The sequence below is a fragment of the Colletotrichum lupini genome, chromosome 8, assembly GCF_023278565.1.
Source record: "Colletotrichum lupini chromosome 8, complete sequence".
Taxonomy (NCBI): Eukaryota; Fungi; Ascomycota; class Sordariomycetes; order Glomerellales; family Glomerellaceae; genus Colletotrichum; species Colletotrichum lupini.
This window is the reverse complement of record NC_064681.1, coordinates 4,612,535-4,631,140: the sequence shown is the minus strand read 5'-3', so window position 1 is coordinate 4,631,140 and position 18,606 is coordinate 4,612,535. Positions and strand designations below refer to the sequence as shown.

At 52.6% G+C, this 18,606-nt stretch overlaps 10 protein-coding genes across 10 annotated transcripts; 5 read left to right on the top strand and 5 right to left on the bottom strand.

Annotated features, from left to right (window-relative positions):
- Nucleotides 1-165: 165 nt before the first annotated feature.
- Nucleotides 166-1,061, top strand: CLUP02_15855 (thiamine pyrophosphokinase; the record flags this gene model as incomplete). The annotated part of the gene is made up of 3 exons (XM_049294779.1): nucleotides 166-307; nucleotides 361-446; nucleotides 498-1,061. The coding sequence occupies 3 exons, from the start codon at nucleotides 166-168 to the stop codon at nucleotides 1,059-1,061; spliced, it is 792 nt and encodes a 263-aa protein (XP_049151926.1).
- A 189-nt stretch (nucleotides 1,062-1,250) lies between these two features.
- Nucleotides 1,251-2,018, bottom strand: CLUP02_15854 (vesicle transport V-SNARE protein; the record flags this gene model as incomplete). The annotated part of the gene is made up of 1 exon (XM_049294778.1): nucleotides 1,251-2,018. One exon carries the CDS (start codon nucleotides 2,016-2,018, stop codon nucleotides 1,251-1,253), a length of 768 nt encoding a protein of 255 aa, XP_049151925.1.
- A 1,118-nt stretch (nucleotides 2,019-3,136) lies between these two features.
- On the top strand, nucleotides 3,137-4,720 carry CLUP02_15853 (major facilitator superfamily transporter; the record flags this gene model as incomplete). Its single annotated transcript, XM_049294777.1, has 1 exon — nucleotides 3,137-4,720. One exon carries the CDS (start codon nucleotides 3,137-3,139, stop codon nucleotides 4,718-4,720), a length of 1,584 nt encoding a protein of 527 aa, XP_049151924.1.
- A 378-nt stretch (nucleotides 4,721-5,098) lies between these two features.
- On the top strand, nucleotides 5,099-6,226 carry CLUP02_15852 (glutathione-dependent formaldehyde-activating enzyme; the record flags this gene model as incomplete). The annotated part of the gene is made up of 1 exon (XM_049294776.1): nucleotides 5,099-6,226. The coding sequence occupies one exon, from the start codon at nucleotides 5,099-5,101 to the stop codon at nucleotides 6,224-6,226; it is 1,128 nt and encodes a 375-aa protein (XP_049151923.1).
- An 89-nt stretch (nucleotides 6,227-6,315) lies between these two features.
- On the bottom strand, nucleotides 6,316-7,242 carry CLUP02_15851 (uncharacterized protein; the record flags this gene model as incomplete). The annotated part of the gene is made up of 1 exon (XM_049294775.1): nucleotides 6,316-7,242. One exon carries the CDS (start codon nucleotides 7,240-7,242, stop codon nucleotides 6,316-6,318), a length of 927 nt encoding a protein of 308 aa, XP_049151922.1.
- Nucleotides 7,243-7,861: 619 nt separating this feature from the next.
- On the top strand, nucleotides 7,862-9,232 carry CLUP02_15850 (uncharacterized protein; the record flags this gene model as incomplete). The annotated part of the gene is made up of 2 exons (XM_049294774.1): nucleotides 7,862-8,480; nucleotides 8,550-9,232. 2 exons carry the CDS (start codon nucleotides 7,862-7,864, stop codon nucleotides 9,230-9,232), a joined length of 1,302 nt encoding a protein of 433 aa, XP_049151921.1.
- Nucleotides 9,233-9,798: 566 nt separating this feature from the next.
- On the bottom strand, nucleotides 9,799-11,022 carry CLUP02_15849 (YDG/SRA domain-containing protein; the record flags this gene model as incomplete). The annotated part of the gene is made up of 1 exon (XM_049294773.1): nucleotides 9,799-11,022. One exon carries the CDS (start codon nucleotides 11,020-11,022, stop codon nucleotides 9,799-9,801), a length of 1,224 nt encoding a protein of 407 aa, XP_049151920.1.
- Nucleotides 11,023-14,312: 3,290 nt separating this feature from the next.
- CLUP02_15848 (uncharacterized protein) lies at nucleotides 14,313-14,807 on the top strand (the record flags this gene model as incomplete). Its single annotated transcript, XM_049294772.1, has 1 exon — nucleotides 14,313-14,807. The coding sequence occupies one exon, from the start codon at nucleotides 14,313-14,315 to the stop codon at nucleotides 14,805-14,807; it is 495 nt and encodes a 164-aa protein (XP_049151919.1).
- Nucleotides 14,808-14,823: 16 nt separating this feature from the next.
- Nucleotides 14,824-16,567, bottom strand: CLUP02_15847 (amino acid permease; the record flags this gene model as incomplete). The annotated part of the gene is made up of 2 exons (XM_049294771.1): nucleotides 14,824-16,303; nucleotides 16,374-16,567. 2 exons carry the CDS (start codon nucleotides 16,565-16,567, stop codon nucleotides 14,824-14,826), a joined length of 1,674 nt encoding a protein of 557 aa, XP_049151918.1.
- Nucleotides 16,568-16,767: 200 nt separating this feature from the next.
- CLUP02_15846 (uncharacterized protein) lies at nucleotides 16,768-18,236 on the bottom strand (the record flags this gene model as incomplete). Its single annotated transcript, XM_049294770.1, has 6 exons — nucleotides 16,768-16,847; nucleotides 16,918-17,356; nucleotides 17,453-17,548; nucleotides 17,639-17,773; nucleotides 17,882-17,915; nucleotides 17,989-18,236. 6 exons carry the CDS (start codon nucleotides 18,234-18,236, stop codon nucleotides 16,768-16,770), a joined length of 1,032 nt encoding a protein of 343 aa, XP_049151917.1.
- Between the last annotated feature and the right edge of the window lie 370 nt (nucleotides 18,237-18,606).

Sequence of the window (18,606 nt, the reverse complement as noted above, 5' to 3'; positions counted from 1 at the left end):
TCAACTTTGCTACCTGAGCGACAATCAAGGCAAAGTCTGACACGTCTGCACTTTTCGAGAAGGCCACTTGTATTTAGAGATATCCTTGTCTTTCTGGCTATCTGACCCTCTGACTGAGGTAGTTTTGTGCTGAGATAGAGAGAGACCAAAGAGACAGTCTTCAGTATGTCGCCAAGTTTCGAGTGGCGGCCGATAGGTCTCCTCCGCGACAAGAAACCAGAACAACCAAGCACTGTCGACTTTTCTCTCATTGTACTCAACCAACCTGTGAGGCAGACGCCAGTTTTTGACTCACTATGGGCAAATGGTACAACCTTCTTGGACTCGTTTGACCTGATCCCATGCTGACTCTTCATGAAGCCCTCACACGAGTTGCTGCAGATGGCGGAGCAAATAGGCTACACGATCTGAACAAAGCAGCTGAGGCTCAATCCCGCCCTCCATACGTGAGTGCCAGCATCTCTCGTCATCACGATGACACTGTCTGACTCATACAGAACAACCTCGACGTTATCATCGGGGATTTGGACTCACTCCTCCCCTCCGTCAAGGACTACTACACAACGCTAGAAAAGCCAGCCCAAGTCATTCAAGATCCCGACCAGTACTCAACAGACTTCGCCAAGGCCGTCTCATGGATTCGGTCAAACCACGGCCCCGAGACTGACATCGTCGCTCTCGGTGGACTAGGTGGCCGCGTTGACCAGGGTCTCAGCCAGGTGCACCATCTATACCTCTTCCAGCCGGGCCCAGATTATGCCCAGGGCAAGCTGTACCTCGTCTCCGGCCAGAGCCTGACCTTCCTCCTCAAGCCCGGCCACCACAGCATCTGGGTCCGCGAAGACGGCGAGGACGTCTTTGGCAAGCACGTCGGCATCATCCCGATCGGCGGGACCAGCTACATCACCACCAAGGGCCTCGAATGGGACGTGGAGAACTGGGAGACCAAGTTTGGGGGCCACATGAGCACCAGCAACCACGTGCTGCCCGAGACGAGGGTGGTCGAGATCGAGACAACCGAAACGGTGCTTTTCACCATTGCTCTTGTGGGCACTGAATAAACCAAAAAAGAGGTCAAACGAAAGAGAAAAAAAGTCGACCGTCGCTTGTTGTACAGTGAGAGCTCCGATGATGACAAAAAGTTTGTATGGCGCATATACTGCAGCCGACTCTCCAATGCCTATTGCCCTGCTTATTGCCCGGCGTTGTTTTCTCGTCTCTGGCGGCGCGACTCCAAATGTGATGTGTGTTTACCGTAAAAAGTGTATGCACGCCCAGCAGAAGAGGAAGAAGATGATGACGCCGGCCCAAAAGATCCACTTGTCTTCCTTGGCGCGGCGCTCAATCATGCGAATGGTGTCGCCAGAGATGCCCAGCGTGTTACCGACAGAGTAGAGCCTCTTTTGGGTGTTCTTGAGCATTTCGCGCTGCGTTCCAAGATCGCCTAGTACGGCTTGCCCGCGAGCAATGTATTCGTCCAAGGCTGAGTTGGTGCTAGCAAAGAAGTTCTGCTCTCGCAGGGCGTGTTGTTCTCTTGTGACATCGTTTCCGCCCATGCTCAGCCCACCGCCGCCGGCCTGACCTGTCGAAGCCCCTCGGCTGTGGAATTGGGAAGACTTATTGACGTTGGCGTAGGGGTTTTCGGGGGTGGCTGTGACATATGCTCGACGCCCTAGCAGCTCGCCTCGATTATTGTTGTGTGCGGCTTCTTCGCGAGCCTTCTTGAGAGAGTCGACCTGAGAGCGGAAATCGGAGAGGTCATCGCGGAACCGTTTCACTCGTTCGTAGGCTTCTTCTTGTTTCTTGGGTACGAGCTCCTGGCGAGCTAGTTGGTTGTATTCGTCGACGGTCTTGGAAAAAGAGGCGAGAGATGCAGACACATTGCCAATCTCGGCGGGGGTCAAGGCAGCTGGTTGCGCAGCTGAGGAGGACAGCTTCTCGAGGTCGTTGCGGATGGCCTTGCTCTGGCGCAGGGCCGAGTTGTATTGGACGTTCTGCAGCTTGTTAGTACGGCGCATCTCGGGTTTAAGGTTAGGAGGGAGTCTGCACAACTGACCATTTTGGGCTGATATGCGACAGGGCACCGAGTCTGAAGATGTGTAGGGTAGTTCTCGGGACAGGAGAGGTTAAGAGGGTAGATATCGAGAGCAGCTCTTGAGTGAATGCAGGGTCTTGAGGTCTAAGGTAAGGGACTGCCTGAAGCCCGACGGAGCTCTGGACACTTCATGCTGGAGCTCCCTCCCAAAAGTACAAGGGTACCTCCAAGTCTCCAGGTGGCTTCTCCAAGAAAACACGTTACCGCCTTCCCAATCGATGACAGAGCTGTACGTACTGTGTGTACGTACAGTGTTGAAATTTCCCGAAGACGGTCCGCCCCATCCCGGAGGTGCCTTCCTCCCTGGCTCCGTCCTCCTCCCTCTTGGCGTTCCGTGTAAGTTCAAGTGTAACTCTAAACCTTCAACTTCACCTCGATATTCCATCGCACTCATCACATCATGTTGTTTTTCAATGACCATGACACGTTCTTATGGCTGAACTTTTCTTCTTCTGCTACCATCGAATAGACGAGACAACCATGATTACATGCCTTTGCCGAGAACGGCCCGCTCAGCACTCCGTTCGAGGGCTTCGGTCGAGGTCCGCGATGGATAAGTCACGCGGTAATGTGATTATCGCCGGGATCTTACGCTTTTTTCTACTTGGGCTGCAAAAGACCCACGGGGCACAGATTGACTAAGACAGAGAGATACCGAAGTCTTATTGTCCGCTAGCCTGATACTGTCGCAACTCCCAGCCGACGCTCACTCTTCGACACACGCCGACTCGGCACCGAGTATGCATTCTGACAACGATGTCGTATTAGTTCCACCGAACGAGCGGTGATCGATTACATCTGCGCCCCAAATACCCCCAAATGGCCCCAAAGCCCCCAAAATGCCCGATTGTGCCCCAATGACTGCCTAGTCAAGCACTTAGCCGCAGACGGACTTTTTTTTATCATAAGTCCTGATCTCGGCAATAATATGTATATATCAATACATTTGCCCCAATGACTGGCATTCCTCTTACTGCACTTCTCATCATCAGGCTCTGTATCAAGGCTGGCCAAGACTGAGATCCAACATCATCGCCAACAATGTCTCGACCAACGAGTCCCACGTCTTCAGACATGTCAGCGCCACCGGTCGACTCTACTAAATCTACAATAGTGGACGAGGAAGCAGCTACACCGCCAGAAGAACAACAGCCTCCACCATTTACAGTTTATACGACATGGGAGAAGCGGCTCATCGTGCTGGGAGCCGCTCTGGCTGCCTTCTTCTCGCCTTTCACCGCGCAAATCTACCTTCCCGCTCTGACTGTTCTCGCTCACGAGTTCAACGTCTCCGACTCGGACATGAACCTTACCCTGACGACTTACATGATATTTCAGGGAATCGTGCCTATGTTCATCGGTTCTCTGGCTGATCAGAGCGGCAGACGCCCTGCGTATGTGATTTGCTTCGTCGTCTACATCGCGGCCAACATTGGCCTTGCGCTCTCGCAGAACTTTGCTTCTTTGCTCGTCATTCGCTGCATCCAGTCTGCAGGCTCTAGCAGCACCGTTGCTCTGGCCTCAGCTGTCGTGGCAGACAGCATCACATCGGCTGAGAGGGGACAGTACGTTGGTCTTACTGTTATACCCATTGTGCTAGCGCCCGCACTGGGGCCAGTCCTCGGTGGTGTTCTAGCACAGTATCTTGGATGGAGATCCATATTTTGGTTTCTTGCCATTCTGGCCGGTGTCTTCTTCATCGTTCTTCTTCTCTTCTTCCCAGAGACTTGCAGGAGGATTGTGGATGATGGCTCCGTGCGACCGCCAAAGCTCTACCGAACCGGCTTCCAGCTTATCAAGGACCATTACAGAGCCAAGAAGGGAGATGGAGCGCCGGTGACGAGACAAACAACAGGAGCATCAAACACTGTCAAACCAAGTCTCAAGTTCAAGATCAACCCGTTTGAGTCACTTCGTCTACTCTTCGAGAGAGAGCTTGGGCTACTTCTCGGCTTCAGCGCCATTGTCTTTGCTGGGTTTTACGCTATCGCCTCTTCCATGCCGACCCAGTTCCAGGAGATCTACGGTTTCGACAGTCTTAAGGTCGGCCTCATGTACCTGCCCATGGCTGGCGGCTCAGTCGTGGCTGCCTTTCTTGTAGGACCTCTAATCAACTGGAACTACCGCCGGCATTGCAAGCGCCTTGGGATTCCCTACGATAAGTCTCGTCAGCAAGACATGACTGGGTTCCCCATTGAGAAAGCCCGCCTCGAAGTCGGTCTTCCGCTGCTGTATCTCAGCTCGATTCTGCTGCTCATCTGGGGTTGGGCTCTACACCTCCGGGCGCCCGTGGCTGTGCCATGCGTGCTGCTCTTTCTCTTCGGAGTCGGCATGATCGGATTCAATAACACGACCAATACGCTCATCATTGACATCCACCCAGGTAAAGCCGGGACTGCGACGGCGGCGAACAACTTTACGAGGTGTCTACTCGGCGCTGCGGCCACTGCAGCGATCATTCCCATGATTAACGGGATGGGCGTGGGCTGGGCCTTTACTTTCCTGGCTCTTCTCTATATTGTCTTCAGCCCTGCATTACTGGCCATAATGTACTGGGGCGTGAAGTGGCGTCAGGACGCAAAGGACAAGATCCTCAAGAAGGAGAGCAAGAAGAGCACAGCATGAGATTGTGATACTATATGAGTATGAACGCGGCCTTCAGTGATACCCTTTTAGATAGTTACTCGAAAACACCTCTAGCAATATATGTAATGAACTGTAGTTATAAGAAACTGACTCAACATCGCAACGCTATATAGCTATTGAGTTAAAAACGTTGTTGGTGTGGTTTCCTCGTGGCGGTTGAACCCCGCATATTAGGCTAACTCGACTTGCACCACGCCCTTCGGCGTCATGTCAAATTGATTCTTATCGCTCAGCTGAAATAGGAAGTGAGACCGGTAGCTCAAGTCAAGCTCCGTACCTCATTTCTTCATCATGTTTCAACGCAATTCGTCGAATATCCCCTCACTCTAAACGTGGCTTTGAACAATTCACATTGCAATGAGTGAAGAACATCCCCAACCCACCGGGTCTGCCCCGGCAACAAAGACTCTCACGGCCCGTTGCTACTGCAAAGCCGTCCACTTTACCCTCACTCTGCCCGCCTCCTCCCTCCCCCTCAAAGTCCACCTCTGTCACTGCAGCATCTGCCGCTACACCCACGGAACCCTCTGCATCTTCCACGCGCCTCTCCCATCCGGCGTATCCCCCTCCTTCATCGCCCCGTCTTCGCTGTCATCCTCTCTCACGGCCTATCGCCACGCGACGGCCTCGAGCACACGGTACTTTTGCAGTACATGTAGCTGCCACATCGGAGACGTGGGCGTCGACGACGACGACTGGGTTATCTCGGCGTCCATCTTTGATGCGAACCAGGATGATGTACCCGCCGTCTGGAATGTACGGTCTCATGTCAACACGGCTTCCGCGCCGGGCGGAGGATTATATGAATGGCTCCCAGCGGTGAACGGCAAAGAGATGGACATCTGGAACCCTAAGAAAGAAGAATCTGAAGCCACAACGTCGACAACAACACATGGGCGAGAAGTCGGCGTAGACGGCGAAGAGGTCCTCCGCGCGCAATGCCATTGCGGCGGCGTCTCCTTTACAATCTCCCGCCCCAAGGCCTCCATGCTCGAGGATAAAGCCTACGAAGCATGGCTCTCGCCCGTCGACTCGCGAAAGTGGCCGGCCTGCGTAGACGCCTGCGACGACTGCCGTCTTCAAACGGGAGTCCACGCTATAGCATGGGTCTGTATCCCCGAGAGCTGCATCATACCCTCCGTGCCCGAGGGCCTCCAGCTCGGCGGGACGGCCAAGACGTTCAAATCGTCTGAGAACGTGCGGCGGTCGTTCTGCGGGACGTGTGGCGCGAGTGTGATGGCGTATTTTGGGGTGGATGGTAGGAAGCAGGCGAATGGAGAGAGGTTGGTCAATGTCGCTGCTGGAATTTTGAGGGCGCCTGAGGGGTGTTTGGCGGAGGAGTGGGTTACGTGGAGGACGGGAAGGGTTGCGTGGGCGGACAGCGGGATGAGATATGATGCTGGGGTGACGCAGGGGTTGGGGGAGGGTATGGCGAGATGGGGGAGGGAGAGGCATGGCGAGGCTTGGGGGTTTAATATTGGATGATGTCTGATATATCCTATCGACTCATGGTTCTGGTATGTTGTCCTCGTTCCTCTCGTTTGCAGCCTGTGAGAAAACCACCCTACAAAAGTCTATGCAAGATGTCCATAGGTCTCGCTGACCCTCTCTTTCTCCCGCTCCAGATATTCGTCAAAGGTCCCCAAGGCAACTCCCCAGCTTCTTGTCCCCTCAATATCAGCAAACTGATCCATGTCACGCATAGCCAGCTGTCCAGCCAAGAACGGGTTCCCTCCTTTCTGCGCCTCAACCTCCTCATCAGAGAGATAGACGGCCTTGATGTCCTTCCCCGTAAACCTCGCAAGTTTCCCCATGATATTATCTGCGGTGAGGAGCTCCGACGCAAGTGAGATCTCCTGAGTGTTGAACTTGACAGGATCCCGGTACGCCGCCAACGCAAACTGTCCGATATCGTTCGGGTCCACCGTCGGCAACTTCGTCTCGGGCGTCAGAGCTGTTACGAAGCGCCCTTTCTTGGCAAGATCCGGGTACACGGCAGCGATCGGGAGGATGTAGTTCGCCGTAAAGTTCCCGGGTCGTAGGATCGTCCAGTGCTCGAAGCCCGCTTTCCGGACCTCGTTCTCAATAGCCTGCTTCGAGAGAAGGACCATAGCAGTGAAGCTTTCGGGATCCCAGTACTTGAGCTTCTGGGGAGCATCTACCGAGAAGCTGCTACTGTAGATGAAGTGTGTGGCGCCTGCCGCCTTCGCAGCGGCCATGATGCGCTTCGCCGTCTTGAATTCCCAGGTGTGGTCAACGAAGTCGGGCATCAGGTTCAAAAAGGCCCCTGTGATGCCTTTCATCGCCTCCTCGAGGGCACCTTCGTCGTCGTAGCCTCCTGGGGTAAGAGAGGCGCCGAGGGAGGAGAGGGCTTTGGCGGCGGGAGAGTCTGGGTTGCGGGCGAGGGCGTGGACTGCGATGCCGGCTGCGAGGAGGTTTCGCGCGACTGAACCGCCGACTGTGCCTGTTGCGCCGCTGACGAAGATTGTGTGTTGAGACATTGCAGTATGTGTGTGATGTCGAAGTTGGATTGATAAGTTCAAGTGAAACGTGAGGGAAGAAATGCGGTGAGATTCGATTGGAAGAAGATATTGTGATGAGACTGCTTGATCTGTAGCAGGTCAGAACAGTTCTCTCGGCGCTTTATATACTCACGATATGATAGCGGTCATGCCGGATGATGAGAATCCATGATTGATGCCATCAATTCGTTGAAGGTCTCATCGCGGGAATCCTTCAGCGACGCGTCACCGGCGACGGGACGCCGCCAGCTTCGCTTGATGGTATTGATCGCACATTATACATGGCTGATTGGCTGTAGTGATAGGTACTTTGGTGTTTCTTGCAAATAAGGACGCAGACAAAGAGTATGAAGGATGAAGGATGAAGTGGGAAATGTTGGCGGAATCCCGCCAGATTAAGTAAGCTCAAACTGAGCAGCGCTGACAACGTCTCAATCAGATCCGTTCAGCGCTCACCTTCAGTGCTTTGACACTCATTCAATTTGGTTGGAAAGCTTCCTCGAGGAGTGTGACGGCATAACCTATCTTCAATTAGACAGTCAGATTCAGATATCCTTTCACTCATCAACGGGGGAAATCAACGCGGGCATCGGCCAACATGTCAAACTCATTCTTTGAGCGGGCCAACCCGCCGCCACGGCGGAAAACATGTACAGCCTGCACCAAAGCCAAGCGCAGATGCGACCACGGCCAACCCGCATGCTTGCGGTGCTCGAGGCGGAATATCGCCTGCGACTACTCCGCTCCGCCAATCCCGATCAGATCAAAGGCGAGCAATCGCGATCTCGTTGTGCGAGCCCCGAAGCCTCGGCGACAGCATCATCAAAGCAGTGCAGCTCCAAGTCCCGTTCCCCTCCTCGACGACAACGCTGGCTCCAGCGCTTCCCTCATCCCTTGGTCCCAGAATCCGGATCTTTTGCCTTTAGACATGGGAGACTTGGAAGATGCCAATTTTGATCTGGCCTTTGACGAACTCATAACCAGTGACGCCTTCCTCGAAGGGGCCTTGATCGCTCCTCCCCTCACGCCCAAGCCAGACGATATGCTTGTCCCATCTTACGACTCTGCCCCAGGCTCACTTGAGAGTGTGATAGCCAACCGTCTTCAGTATGCCCTTGATGAAATTGAAAAGGTTCCGACCACGGTGGTGATGGAGAACCAAGCTCCGTGGAGCCATCCCTGTTTGTATCGAGCCCACATGCCCCGAGACATGCAAGGTAAGTAGCTCATGTCGCCCTCGCCCAAGTCCACTATCCATGGGAAGAATCTGACTGTACATTCACCAGATGCTCAAGCCTGCTGCGCTCTTTACATAGCCAAGAACAAAATCAACTCATCCTTCGTCCTACGTACCATCCAAGCCAGAGCTCACGAGCTGCTCGCCTCGCCAATGCCTAAGAACCGCCTCGACATTCTAGCTCGCTTCCACGCCATTCTCCTCTACCAAATAATCCGCCTGTTCGACGGCGACATCTCCATGCGGGCCTCCGCTCAACACACCTTATCCTCTCTAGAACACACCATACTCGCCCTACTGCCGTTTGTGAAGTGGGAACCGGAACAGCCTGCCACTGGCCCGGCCCAAGACTACACCGCATGCCCGACCAAGGACTTTTGGCAGGAATGGATCTTCCAAGAGTCAGCTCGACGTACCATATTCTTCACCTGTTTCTTCCTTGTTGCCTATAGTGCTCTGGTCGGCACGCTTACCAATGGATGTGAGGAACGATACGTGTTTTGCCAGTCGTGGACCATGTCCGCTCATCTTTGGAAGGCGCCTACCGTAGTTGACTTTGCTGTTGCTTGGAAGGAGAAGCAGCACCTTGTGATTACAAGCCAGGGCTTTGAGGAAGCCTTGAGGGATGCTGCTGCTGATGATATTGACGCGTTTGGAAAGATACTCTTGGTCAGCGCGTTGGGCATTGAAGATGCGAGGCTGTGGTTTTACAACAGGGGCAGCTCTTTGTGACGGCGTTCCGGAGCATTGATAGATGGCAAACACGGCTCCTATGAATTCCACAAATTCTGCAGATATCGCAAGTTTCACTGTTCATGAACATCACGAAATGGAAGTCAAGCTTGGTTGATCGCAAATTTGATGTGTCTGATACGACTGTCTGTGGTGAAGTCCCCTAGCTCTCCTCCGATATTACCTCCACCACCCACAGACTCTGAATTTTTGAAGACCCTTGTAAACGCCCAAAATGCAGCTAGAAACGATCCTTCAATGGAAAAGTAATCCTGTTGATCTTGCCGATACCATCCACGGTAGCCTACCCCAGGCCCAGAAAGTGAAATGATGATTGGCGACGATCCTTCAATGGAAACGATTGCCTGATGATCATGCCTGATCATGCTGCTAGAACCAATATGGCCCCCTCGGCCCCGAAAAGAAAAAGAAAAAGAAAAAGAAAAAGAAAAGAAAACCCGATGCCCATACAGCTTCCTTCCACCTAGAGTAAGGTTCTCTTGACCAGTAGACTGTGTCGCCCTGCTCGTAGGAATGAAGCAGTTCAGTCGAAAGAGTTGTCGGAACTAGTAGCCTTCGTCGATCTTTGCATAATCTCTCCGCTCCTTTCTGCTGGGTATGTTTCTGAGAGTATCAAGAGAAGGCTGGCCATCTCCGCGTCTCAGGGTGAACTTGTGGTAGATGCCGCCTTTGTCGTTTGTGGCCTTGCTGTAACCGACAATAACATAGAGGCCATCGTAGCGCAGTCCGACTTTAGGCGCGTAAGCGGAGCCGTTATTGCCCTTCTTCGCCTTGCGAAAGACACGGACAGGAGACTGGCGTTCCTTGGAAACCAAGAGAGCTGCATTGCCCCGAACGGGCGGTCCGACGGGAGTGTTTCTCGATGTGTTATCAAGTGAGTTGCTTCCGCAGTAGACAATATCGTCACCACGGTCGACGTCGATATCACTGTACTTCTCTGCCATGATGATGGAAAGGGCAGGGCCCGGTTCGCCATTTGGCCCTCTCATGTACGAGATGCCCGCGTTGGACTCGCCATGTCCGCCGTACCACATCGCAGACAACTGATTCGGAAACCACTGTCCAATTGCCAAGCCATTGTGTCCGAGAACTTTGGCTGACCGTTTGTGTTCATCGTAGGCAGGATTGAATGCTTGCGTCTTGCTTCCTGGTCGCAGGCCGAGTCCATGCATGATGCCCAAGACACCCCAGATGGGATGGTCGCGGGGAACAGGCTTGACACCATCCGCCGACCTGTTTGTCGAAGAGTTGGGCCTGGTTGATCTGGCGGCGGTCGACGAAGTCGGAGCTGGGGTAGGCGCGAGGGTGGGCAAAGCCGGTCGAGGGAGCTCTAGAGGCCGGTCGGACAGGGCGTTGAGCCATTGGACAAGGTCTCGGGCGCTGTTTTTCTCTGGCCCCAGAAAGAAGCGATGTCTCTTCTCCTGGAGACCCTCTGACGGCGTCTTCATGATGATCTCGAGCTTCCTCTTGATGGCGAATCTTGCCATCAAGATCTCCCGCGGCACCTGGGAGGGGAAGCGCGACCAAACCTCACTCAGCCATCGTATAAAAAGGGCCACAACCCTCCGAGCATCGGCCACCTCAACAGTAGCAATGGTGCTCACTGACCTCGCGGCCAGTGAGAGAAGGCTAGCGACCTTCCCCTCGAAGGTCCTGATAAAGGCGGCTACGTCTCCGTAGCCGGAAGGTGTAGGAGGCAGGCCTGAGCCTACCCCCCCACCTCCACCTCCGAGGCCACCATTGCCACCAGCACCTAAAGAAAGGCTCATGTTTCTATTCCCTGTTTCCCATAGTAAGTATCATGGACGAATACGAGCGAGCGAGAGCGAACGCATGACGAGTTGCAGTGATGATGAAGAATAGAGAAAACAATAGAAACAACAAAGGCAAAGAACATAGAAGGGGAAGTGACGAGTTGCAGTGATAATGAAGAATAGAGAAAACAATAGAAATAACAAAGGTAAAGAATATAGAAGGGGAGGTAACGAGTTATAGTAATGATAAAGAATAGAGAGAACAATAGAAATAACAAAGGTAAAGAATATGGAAGGGGAGGTGACGAGTTGTAGTAATAATAAAGAATAGAGAGAATAATAAAAACGATAAAGGTAAAGAATATAAAAGGGGAGGTAACGAGTTATAGTAATAATAAAGAATAAAGAAAACAATAGAAATAACAAAGGCAAAGAATATAGAAGGGGATGTGACGAGTTATAGTAATAATAAAAAATAGAGAAAATAATAGAAATAACAAAGGCAAAGAACATAGAAAGGGAGGTAACGAGAGATAACAAGGGGAATGAGGGAACTAGTAAAAATAACAAAGGCAAAGATCATGGAAACAGAGGTAACAAAAGATAATAAGGAAAAGTAGGGAAATAATAGAAACGACCAAGGTAAAGATCATAAAGCGACAAAGAACGAAGGACAGGGAAAACAATAAAAACGATAAAGGCAAATAGTATGAAGGGACAAGTAACGAAGGATAAGGAAAAGAATGAAAACGACCAAGGCAAAGATCGTAAAGGAAGAGGTGACGAAGGGGAACATCATGAAAAAACAGAAGAAAACAGAAAACAGGAAGACGAACTTACGGAAGGGGGGTTGTCTTTGGTGTTTGGGGCTGAATGCTTTCCTTGTCGAAGAAAGCAAGCTGTCGTTGGTGAGAAGAGAAAGCTGTCGTAGTTGGATGGAGCTTGTGATGTGGTTGGCAGAGAGAAGAAAGAAAAAAGAAGTTGAAGAAAGGGAAGAAGAAGAGAAGTTGGTATAGGGTGGAGATTGCTGAGAAAGGGCCGGATTTGAGGCCAGGTATCGAGGCATCTATCTACCAAGTTGTGAGGAGGCGAGAGCTCTCGACTGGTGCAGCCGGAGGTGATGGTTGACACAAGCCGGGCCCGGGAGGTGTGAATGTTCGGCCCCAGTGCCGCAAAGTGGGGCCGAGTCCGACCGGTAGTTTCGAAACAAAACCCAACGATTTAGGCAGAAACGGGGCGGTCGTTTCTGCCGACCAAGGCAGATGGCAAGGCGGTTGGAGGGATAATCCGAGGGAATGGAATCAGGCAGATTCCAGTGGAGGGTGTGGCACGTCTGGTCTTCCAGGAGGCGTGAAGAGACCCGAGTGCTGGTGTTCACCGACTTGTCTGCTCAAGAGCGTGTGGTGGCTTGTTGGTGACGATCGAGGGCGGGCAGCTTACTAGGGGTATTTGGCGACTGGTTCACACACGTACGAGAGGTCTTGAATGGAGATGGAGAATTACTTCAGTGCTCTACCTCCTGATCAGGTACCTATGTAAGCCTGATGAGGCGAGAGATCGAGTTCAGGCCCTCTGAAGGTGATCTTCAATCTGTTATTTGGTATGGAAGACTTCTATGTAGCTTGGACAATTCGGTCGGATAGCAATGTGTCAAGGCGTCATGTTTATTGGAACGAGATCAATCTGTCGTCCAGATGCTTAGATACTGTGTGCGATTCGCACTTGGCTCCCTTTTGATGCAGCAACGGTATAATCTAGCTGCTTATGTGGTCGGCGTGCGCCTTCCAGGCTTTGGTTTATGACATATGTTTATGAAGTGTCCTTACGGCATTTATTTATGAGAGTATGTCCAGGAGGGCGTAATTGGGAGACGCTTTTATTTTACGGTTCTCTGCTGTTTATGTGACCGACAGGGCTGAACGCCTGGTCAATGATTCTCTGGTATTCTGCTGGAAGATGGTATTTGGGTGGCAGATTAGCGAGTGTTTCTCAACTTAAGGGAATTAGTCGTGCATATCATGGGACGCCCAAGTCAATGCTTAGTCAACTCTTTCTTAAGTGATGATCAGTGTATGTTAGCTGCTATGTGACTGGGTGTTGCGATGGGATGGAGGATTAGCTTAGGACGAGCTGTGCGGATGATGGCGCCTTTATACCTCACAGACGGACACACCGGAACTCCGTCGCTATGTGTCCTAACGAAGAGTACATGGTGTATTTTGAAAGGAATAACAGGGGTCAGACCTTTCTGCAATGGAGAATTACATTAAAGTTTTTTCTAAAAGTTACAACTGTAATTCTCAAGTTTACTTTTCAAGTTTTACTTGACTGTTTGCGGACTGGCTGCTGAGTTTGAGCAAGGATTCTGCAGATGTTCAGCCAATCGAAACACAGCGGACTATCATTCTCGGACAGCGCAATGCGACGTCCCCCTCAGCAGAGCTGGCGATGTGCTTTAACAGCTGTACTTTACTGGGATCGTGCCTTGATTACATTTTCAAAAAGTAATTCTATAATTTTGGTTAGTTGATTTATGAAGTTGACGGGGCTTCCTCAAGTGCTGCTTCGACTCTACTCGATCGTATGATGTTTTGCTCTACAGTTCCTATGTTGCTTGCCTCTAATTACCAGAGAAGAATATGCTGCGTTTTTGGCAAGCTGTATATCTTGACTGAACGAATGAGGCAGGTGCTCTACAGCCCGAGAAGGTGCCTGCCCACTCGACGCAGTGATGTAGTCTCTAAGGTATTGAGAATCGCGGAAACTACTTTAAATCCCTGTTCAACTCGATCATAATATTCAAGTGGCATTCATAAGGGCTAAACTATCATCACGCGGCATAATGGTATGAAAGTTGATACGAAGACATCACCTGGCTGGCTAGCACCTGACTTACCATCAATTGCTGTGCCGCACCAATCCCGCCGAAGCCTGTCTACGAAGACGCCCGACCAGCAAGTGAAATACTGCGGCTTGGCTGCTCTAGCACAGCTACACGATAGGGCAACAAGCTTGGCTAGAATCCTTCGTTCGATCAGGGCATCCGTCACCGCACATAGAGCGCCGGAGTTTCGTGCCAGTTGCCGGAAGCGAGCGTCAGCAGATTCTGGCCGTAGTATATGCAGCTTTTTCTTGGATGAAGTAGGCTAACTTGACCAGCCGTAGCCACGGCATCGACATTTAGGTACATAACTAGGCGCGAAGTCAGCGTACTCAAAACATTCTGCGAGGTTTGCGACAATTCACTACTCTCAACACCAAAGGTTCTAGCTAACGATATCCGCCCATAGCGACTCTTCACAACCATGGCCAGCACCCAAGGATCTCAACCCGAAACCAAGAGCTACACCCTATCCGTCTTCAGCCAAGAAACCCTCGTCGCCTCCGACACCAACTCTCTCCACCCTCTCACCCGCAACGCCGAAGACCCCTCCGACCACCCCCTCCGCGGCACCGAACCCCAGCCTGCCCGCTCCGATAACTACCACTACGTCTCTACGCGCGTCGTAAAGGGAATACCCAAAGCCAAGGCGCCTGCTGACACGATGAGTGCGTTGAGCAAGTTTAAGATGATGTTGAAGCCTCCTGTCGTGAAGGCGGTTGAGGCTCTGCCGAGTCATGAGGGGAAGTCGTATCATGTCGACGAGGAGGGGCGCATTATTGAGACTACGGTGAGGAGAGCAGGTGAGTGGCGTGACATGCTGGTCAGCTTCTTCATGTCCGTGCTGACATGGGTGGTTCTAGGTACATCGCGCAACGTCTTTGCTAATGGCGATGGTGGCGGTGGCGGCGGATCTTGAAGGGCCTTCCACAAATCTAAGCCAGCCAGAACCAAACCTTCTGCAACAGGTTCTTCGGGATCGGCTCCTCGTCGAGCTCCGCCATGGCTTCCATCTCGGCAACGCCGGTCAAGACATCTACGTCGGCCACGTTGCGCGCTATCGGCGTACGGAACCAGATCTTGTGTCCAATGTACAGCACGAAAAAGATGGGCAGCGTAATGTAGGCAGCCAGGAAGTCCGAGACGCTCCAGTGGCCAGGGAAGAAGACCTGGAAGCCGTTGGTAAGGGTCAGGATGATGAGGAGACCGAGGATAAACCAGGTAAAATAAGGCTGGAGGGGCGTCTTGAAGGGCAGACGGTGCATCATGTTGTGGTAAATCATAGCCTTGCGGAAGCGGAGGTAGGTGATCATGACGACAATCCATGCGATAAAGCCGGAAATGGTGCTAATGTTCATGAACCAGGTGAAGACGGTCGAGGTTCCGCTGCTGACGGTGAGGTAGGAGAGCAGAGCAATTGACCAGGTGCCGAGGACGGCGGTGTAGGGGACACCACGCTTGGTCGTACGGGCGAAGAAGCGAGGGGCCTGCTTGTTGAGGGCCAAGCTGTAGAGGATACGGCTGCCGGAGTACAAGAAGGCGTTGCCTGCACTCCACGCACTGGTGAGAATGGCGGCGTTGATGACGTGGTTCAGACCACCGATGCCAGCACGCTGAATTCCGATAACCCAAGGAGAAGCAGCAGCGTTGGATGTAGGGCTGAGGAGTCGCTCGTCGTTCGAAGGGGTGATGGCGCCAATCATGAGGGAGCCGAGGCCGTAGAAGATAGCCAGACGCCAGACGAAACGGCGAGCGGCCTTGGGGATGTTGCGACGGGGGGCAACGGTCTCGCCGGCCGCGAGTGCGATCAGCTCGGGGGAAGTGATGAAGGCGAAACCGGCACGGACGAAACCAGTCCAATAGGCCAAGAACTTGCCAGTGTTTCCGCCGACGAGGTATGGTGTAATTGCGCCAGGGTCGTACCAGTAAAGGAAGCCAATTCGACCTTCGTCGGGGGCACCGCCGAGGATGATGACGAAGCTCACCATGATGAGACCCAAGATGGTGATGAGCTTGATACTCGCAAACCAGAACTCGGCCTCACCAAAGATTTCGACAGCAAAAATGTTGAGAGCGAGGGTGACGAGCAGGATGATTGTGATCCAGACGGCCGAGGGTACGGGTGTTTTCCAATAGTCGAGGAGGATTGCGCCGGCCGAGGCCTCAGCGCCGACGAGCATGGCGTATGCGTACCAGTAGTTCCAACCGGCAGCGAAAGCCAAACTGGGCTCGACGAAGCGTTCGACAAAGTAGGGGATCGAGATGCCCTTGAGCGGGAGGTAGGTGGCCATCTCTCCGATATTGTTCATGATGTTCCACGCGACAATCATCATGGAGAGGTATCCCATGAACAGCGGCGCGGGGCCAACTGCTGAGAGGATACTGCCTGAGCCGACGAAGAGACCGGTTCCGATGCTGTAAGTACCTGTCAGTTTGCGATTACTTGAACCCAATTAAGGGCATGCAGAAACGGCGGAAAACATACGCGCCACCCAATGCTAGGAACTGAATGTGTCGGCTCTTCAAGCCACGCGACAGCTGGTCGTGCGAATTGACGAGATCATTGGGGTCGTTGAGTGCGGCGAAGTTGACGTCGCGAGGGTAGGATTCCCCATTGTGCTTGGACTCGACGTCGGTCAAGGGACCGCCGCCTCTGTAATCTTTGTCCGCAGACTCCATTGTCGAATGGTAGTTGTAATCAACTGACCTCGACTCTGGTTTGGGCGAAGAAAAGAAAAAGAAGAAGAACAATTGAAGGGAAGAGAGTTTGCGATGTGGGCGGGCGGGTAGCAATGGTATATTAGTACGGCGACTTTTTTTTTCTCTGGTCGCAGGCAAGGCTTGTCGGTGGGCGTCCCCGGCGCAACCACGGAATGATTCTAGAACGCGAAGAAGAGAACGACGCGAACAAAGGGCCAAGCTTCTGGCTGAGGGGGGAATGGCTGCAGTATTATGGAGTCTGGGCGATGGGCAGCATGGCGAAAGATTCCCGTCTGTCGTGAGACGGGCAGCTTACACTACACTTGTACGTAGGCCCCATGCTTGACCAAGCAACGGAAGCTGCCTCCGTTGGTTTCTGCGAGCGTACGGATAGTCCAACCCATTGTTTCTGCCCGCCGCGCTCCCACGCTGATGAATCAACCCTTGTGGAATGCCGACGTGACGTATTGATGGTACGCTGTGCTTTCTGCGGCGTGGGTACGGTACTAGGTATTCGACAAACTGACTGACTCTGCGGTATCTGCGTGTATGCCCAGGCGCGCGAGCTGCAACTGAACCCTTATTGGATGTTGTTTGGAGGCGAGAGGCGCAAAAGGGCTTCTCGGCACTGACTGGTGCAGAAGGCGGGCAGATCCAGTCATGGGGAAGAACTAAACCGAAAGCAAAAACCTGGCAGTCCATCAGCTGTTTCTGTGTGGTAACGTTTTCATGGCGAACCCATGGGGTAAACTCGGACGGAAGGCTTATCTACTTGGCAATCCACACGACATCCACACTCGGCCACACATTCGGGCACACCGTATTGATAAGAGGCTAACGTCCGAGGATGGCACATGTTGTTACTGGAAATGAATTGCGGACAGACTGAGAACGTGAGGAAAACGGGTGGTTAAAGTGGTTGCAGTTGTCACCGAGAAAATCTGCGGTCCAAATTGGAGGCTCAGGCAGAGACGGGAATTGGAGTCAGCAGTACGTACCTCCCGGAACAACTGCAAACATCCAAGCCGCAGCTTACCTAAGACTACCTACCTTACCGGCACTTGAGTACTTGGGCAAAAGGCCCCATATCACGTGGTTGCCTGTGCGCGGCTGCATCTCAGATTCCTTCACTTCGAGTGACTCCACGACGGGGTAAACACCGATGGTACCCGCCCTCGTACCAAACTATCACGTAAACTTTTCATCTTTTCTCCAGAGTCCCTTGAAGTTGGGCAGCACAAGCACTCGCCAATTCCCATCAAATCGCGCAAATTCCTAGTTGCAGTGTGTCACCATCCTCGACCTGGCCTCTCGGTCCTGGGGAAGCCTGTCAGATGTCTGATTGGATGTTGGGAAACTTGCTCCGAACGACATTTCTAAACACCGATGTTGACCTTTACCAAATACCCGAACCGCAAAGTAGTAGTACGAAGACATCGCGTCTAAGTCTGTCGCGTTCCTGGAGCTCCCTTGTGCCGAACCGCGCCTTCGATAAGGATCGCCTGACCAGCACGCAATAATTGAGACGCCCACTTTTCATAAGCCCGAGTTTGAAGACAATGTCCCCGGAAGGCTGACCCCTGTGCCGCCCCGGTCGATACGAGACGAATCCTACTGCAAGAAACATGCTGTCGGCGTTCGCGAACATGATTCAACTTTGTCATTTCTTCAGAAGGGACCTACAAAGCTTATCAGCCTTGACCGGGGAGCTGGAAAGGGTAATTGAGACCGTCCATCTCCAAGTCTACCTGTCCCCGTTGTTTGGTACCCTTGATGCGGACCGGTGGAGGTTCAAAGTTGCCGTTTCCCCCGCATCCAGCTCGCCGGCCAAGAGAAACGGAAAACTGATCCGACGCCAGCTCCTTTGACTAGTGCTTAGTCGGCGACCCATCCCGATCCCGATCCCGATTTATAAGTTTTGCTAGCTACGCGGTGGCTCAACATCGTCGTTCTTGGCCGCTCAGAGATACGAAATAGCCCTATGAGCATGTTTGACTCAAACGCTTTAGTCCCGGTGT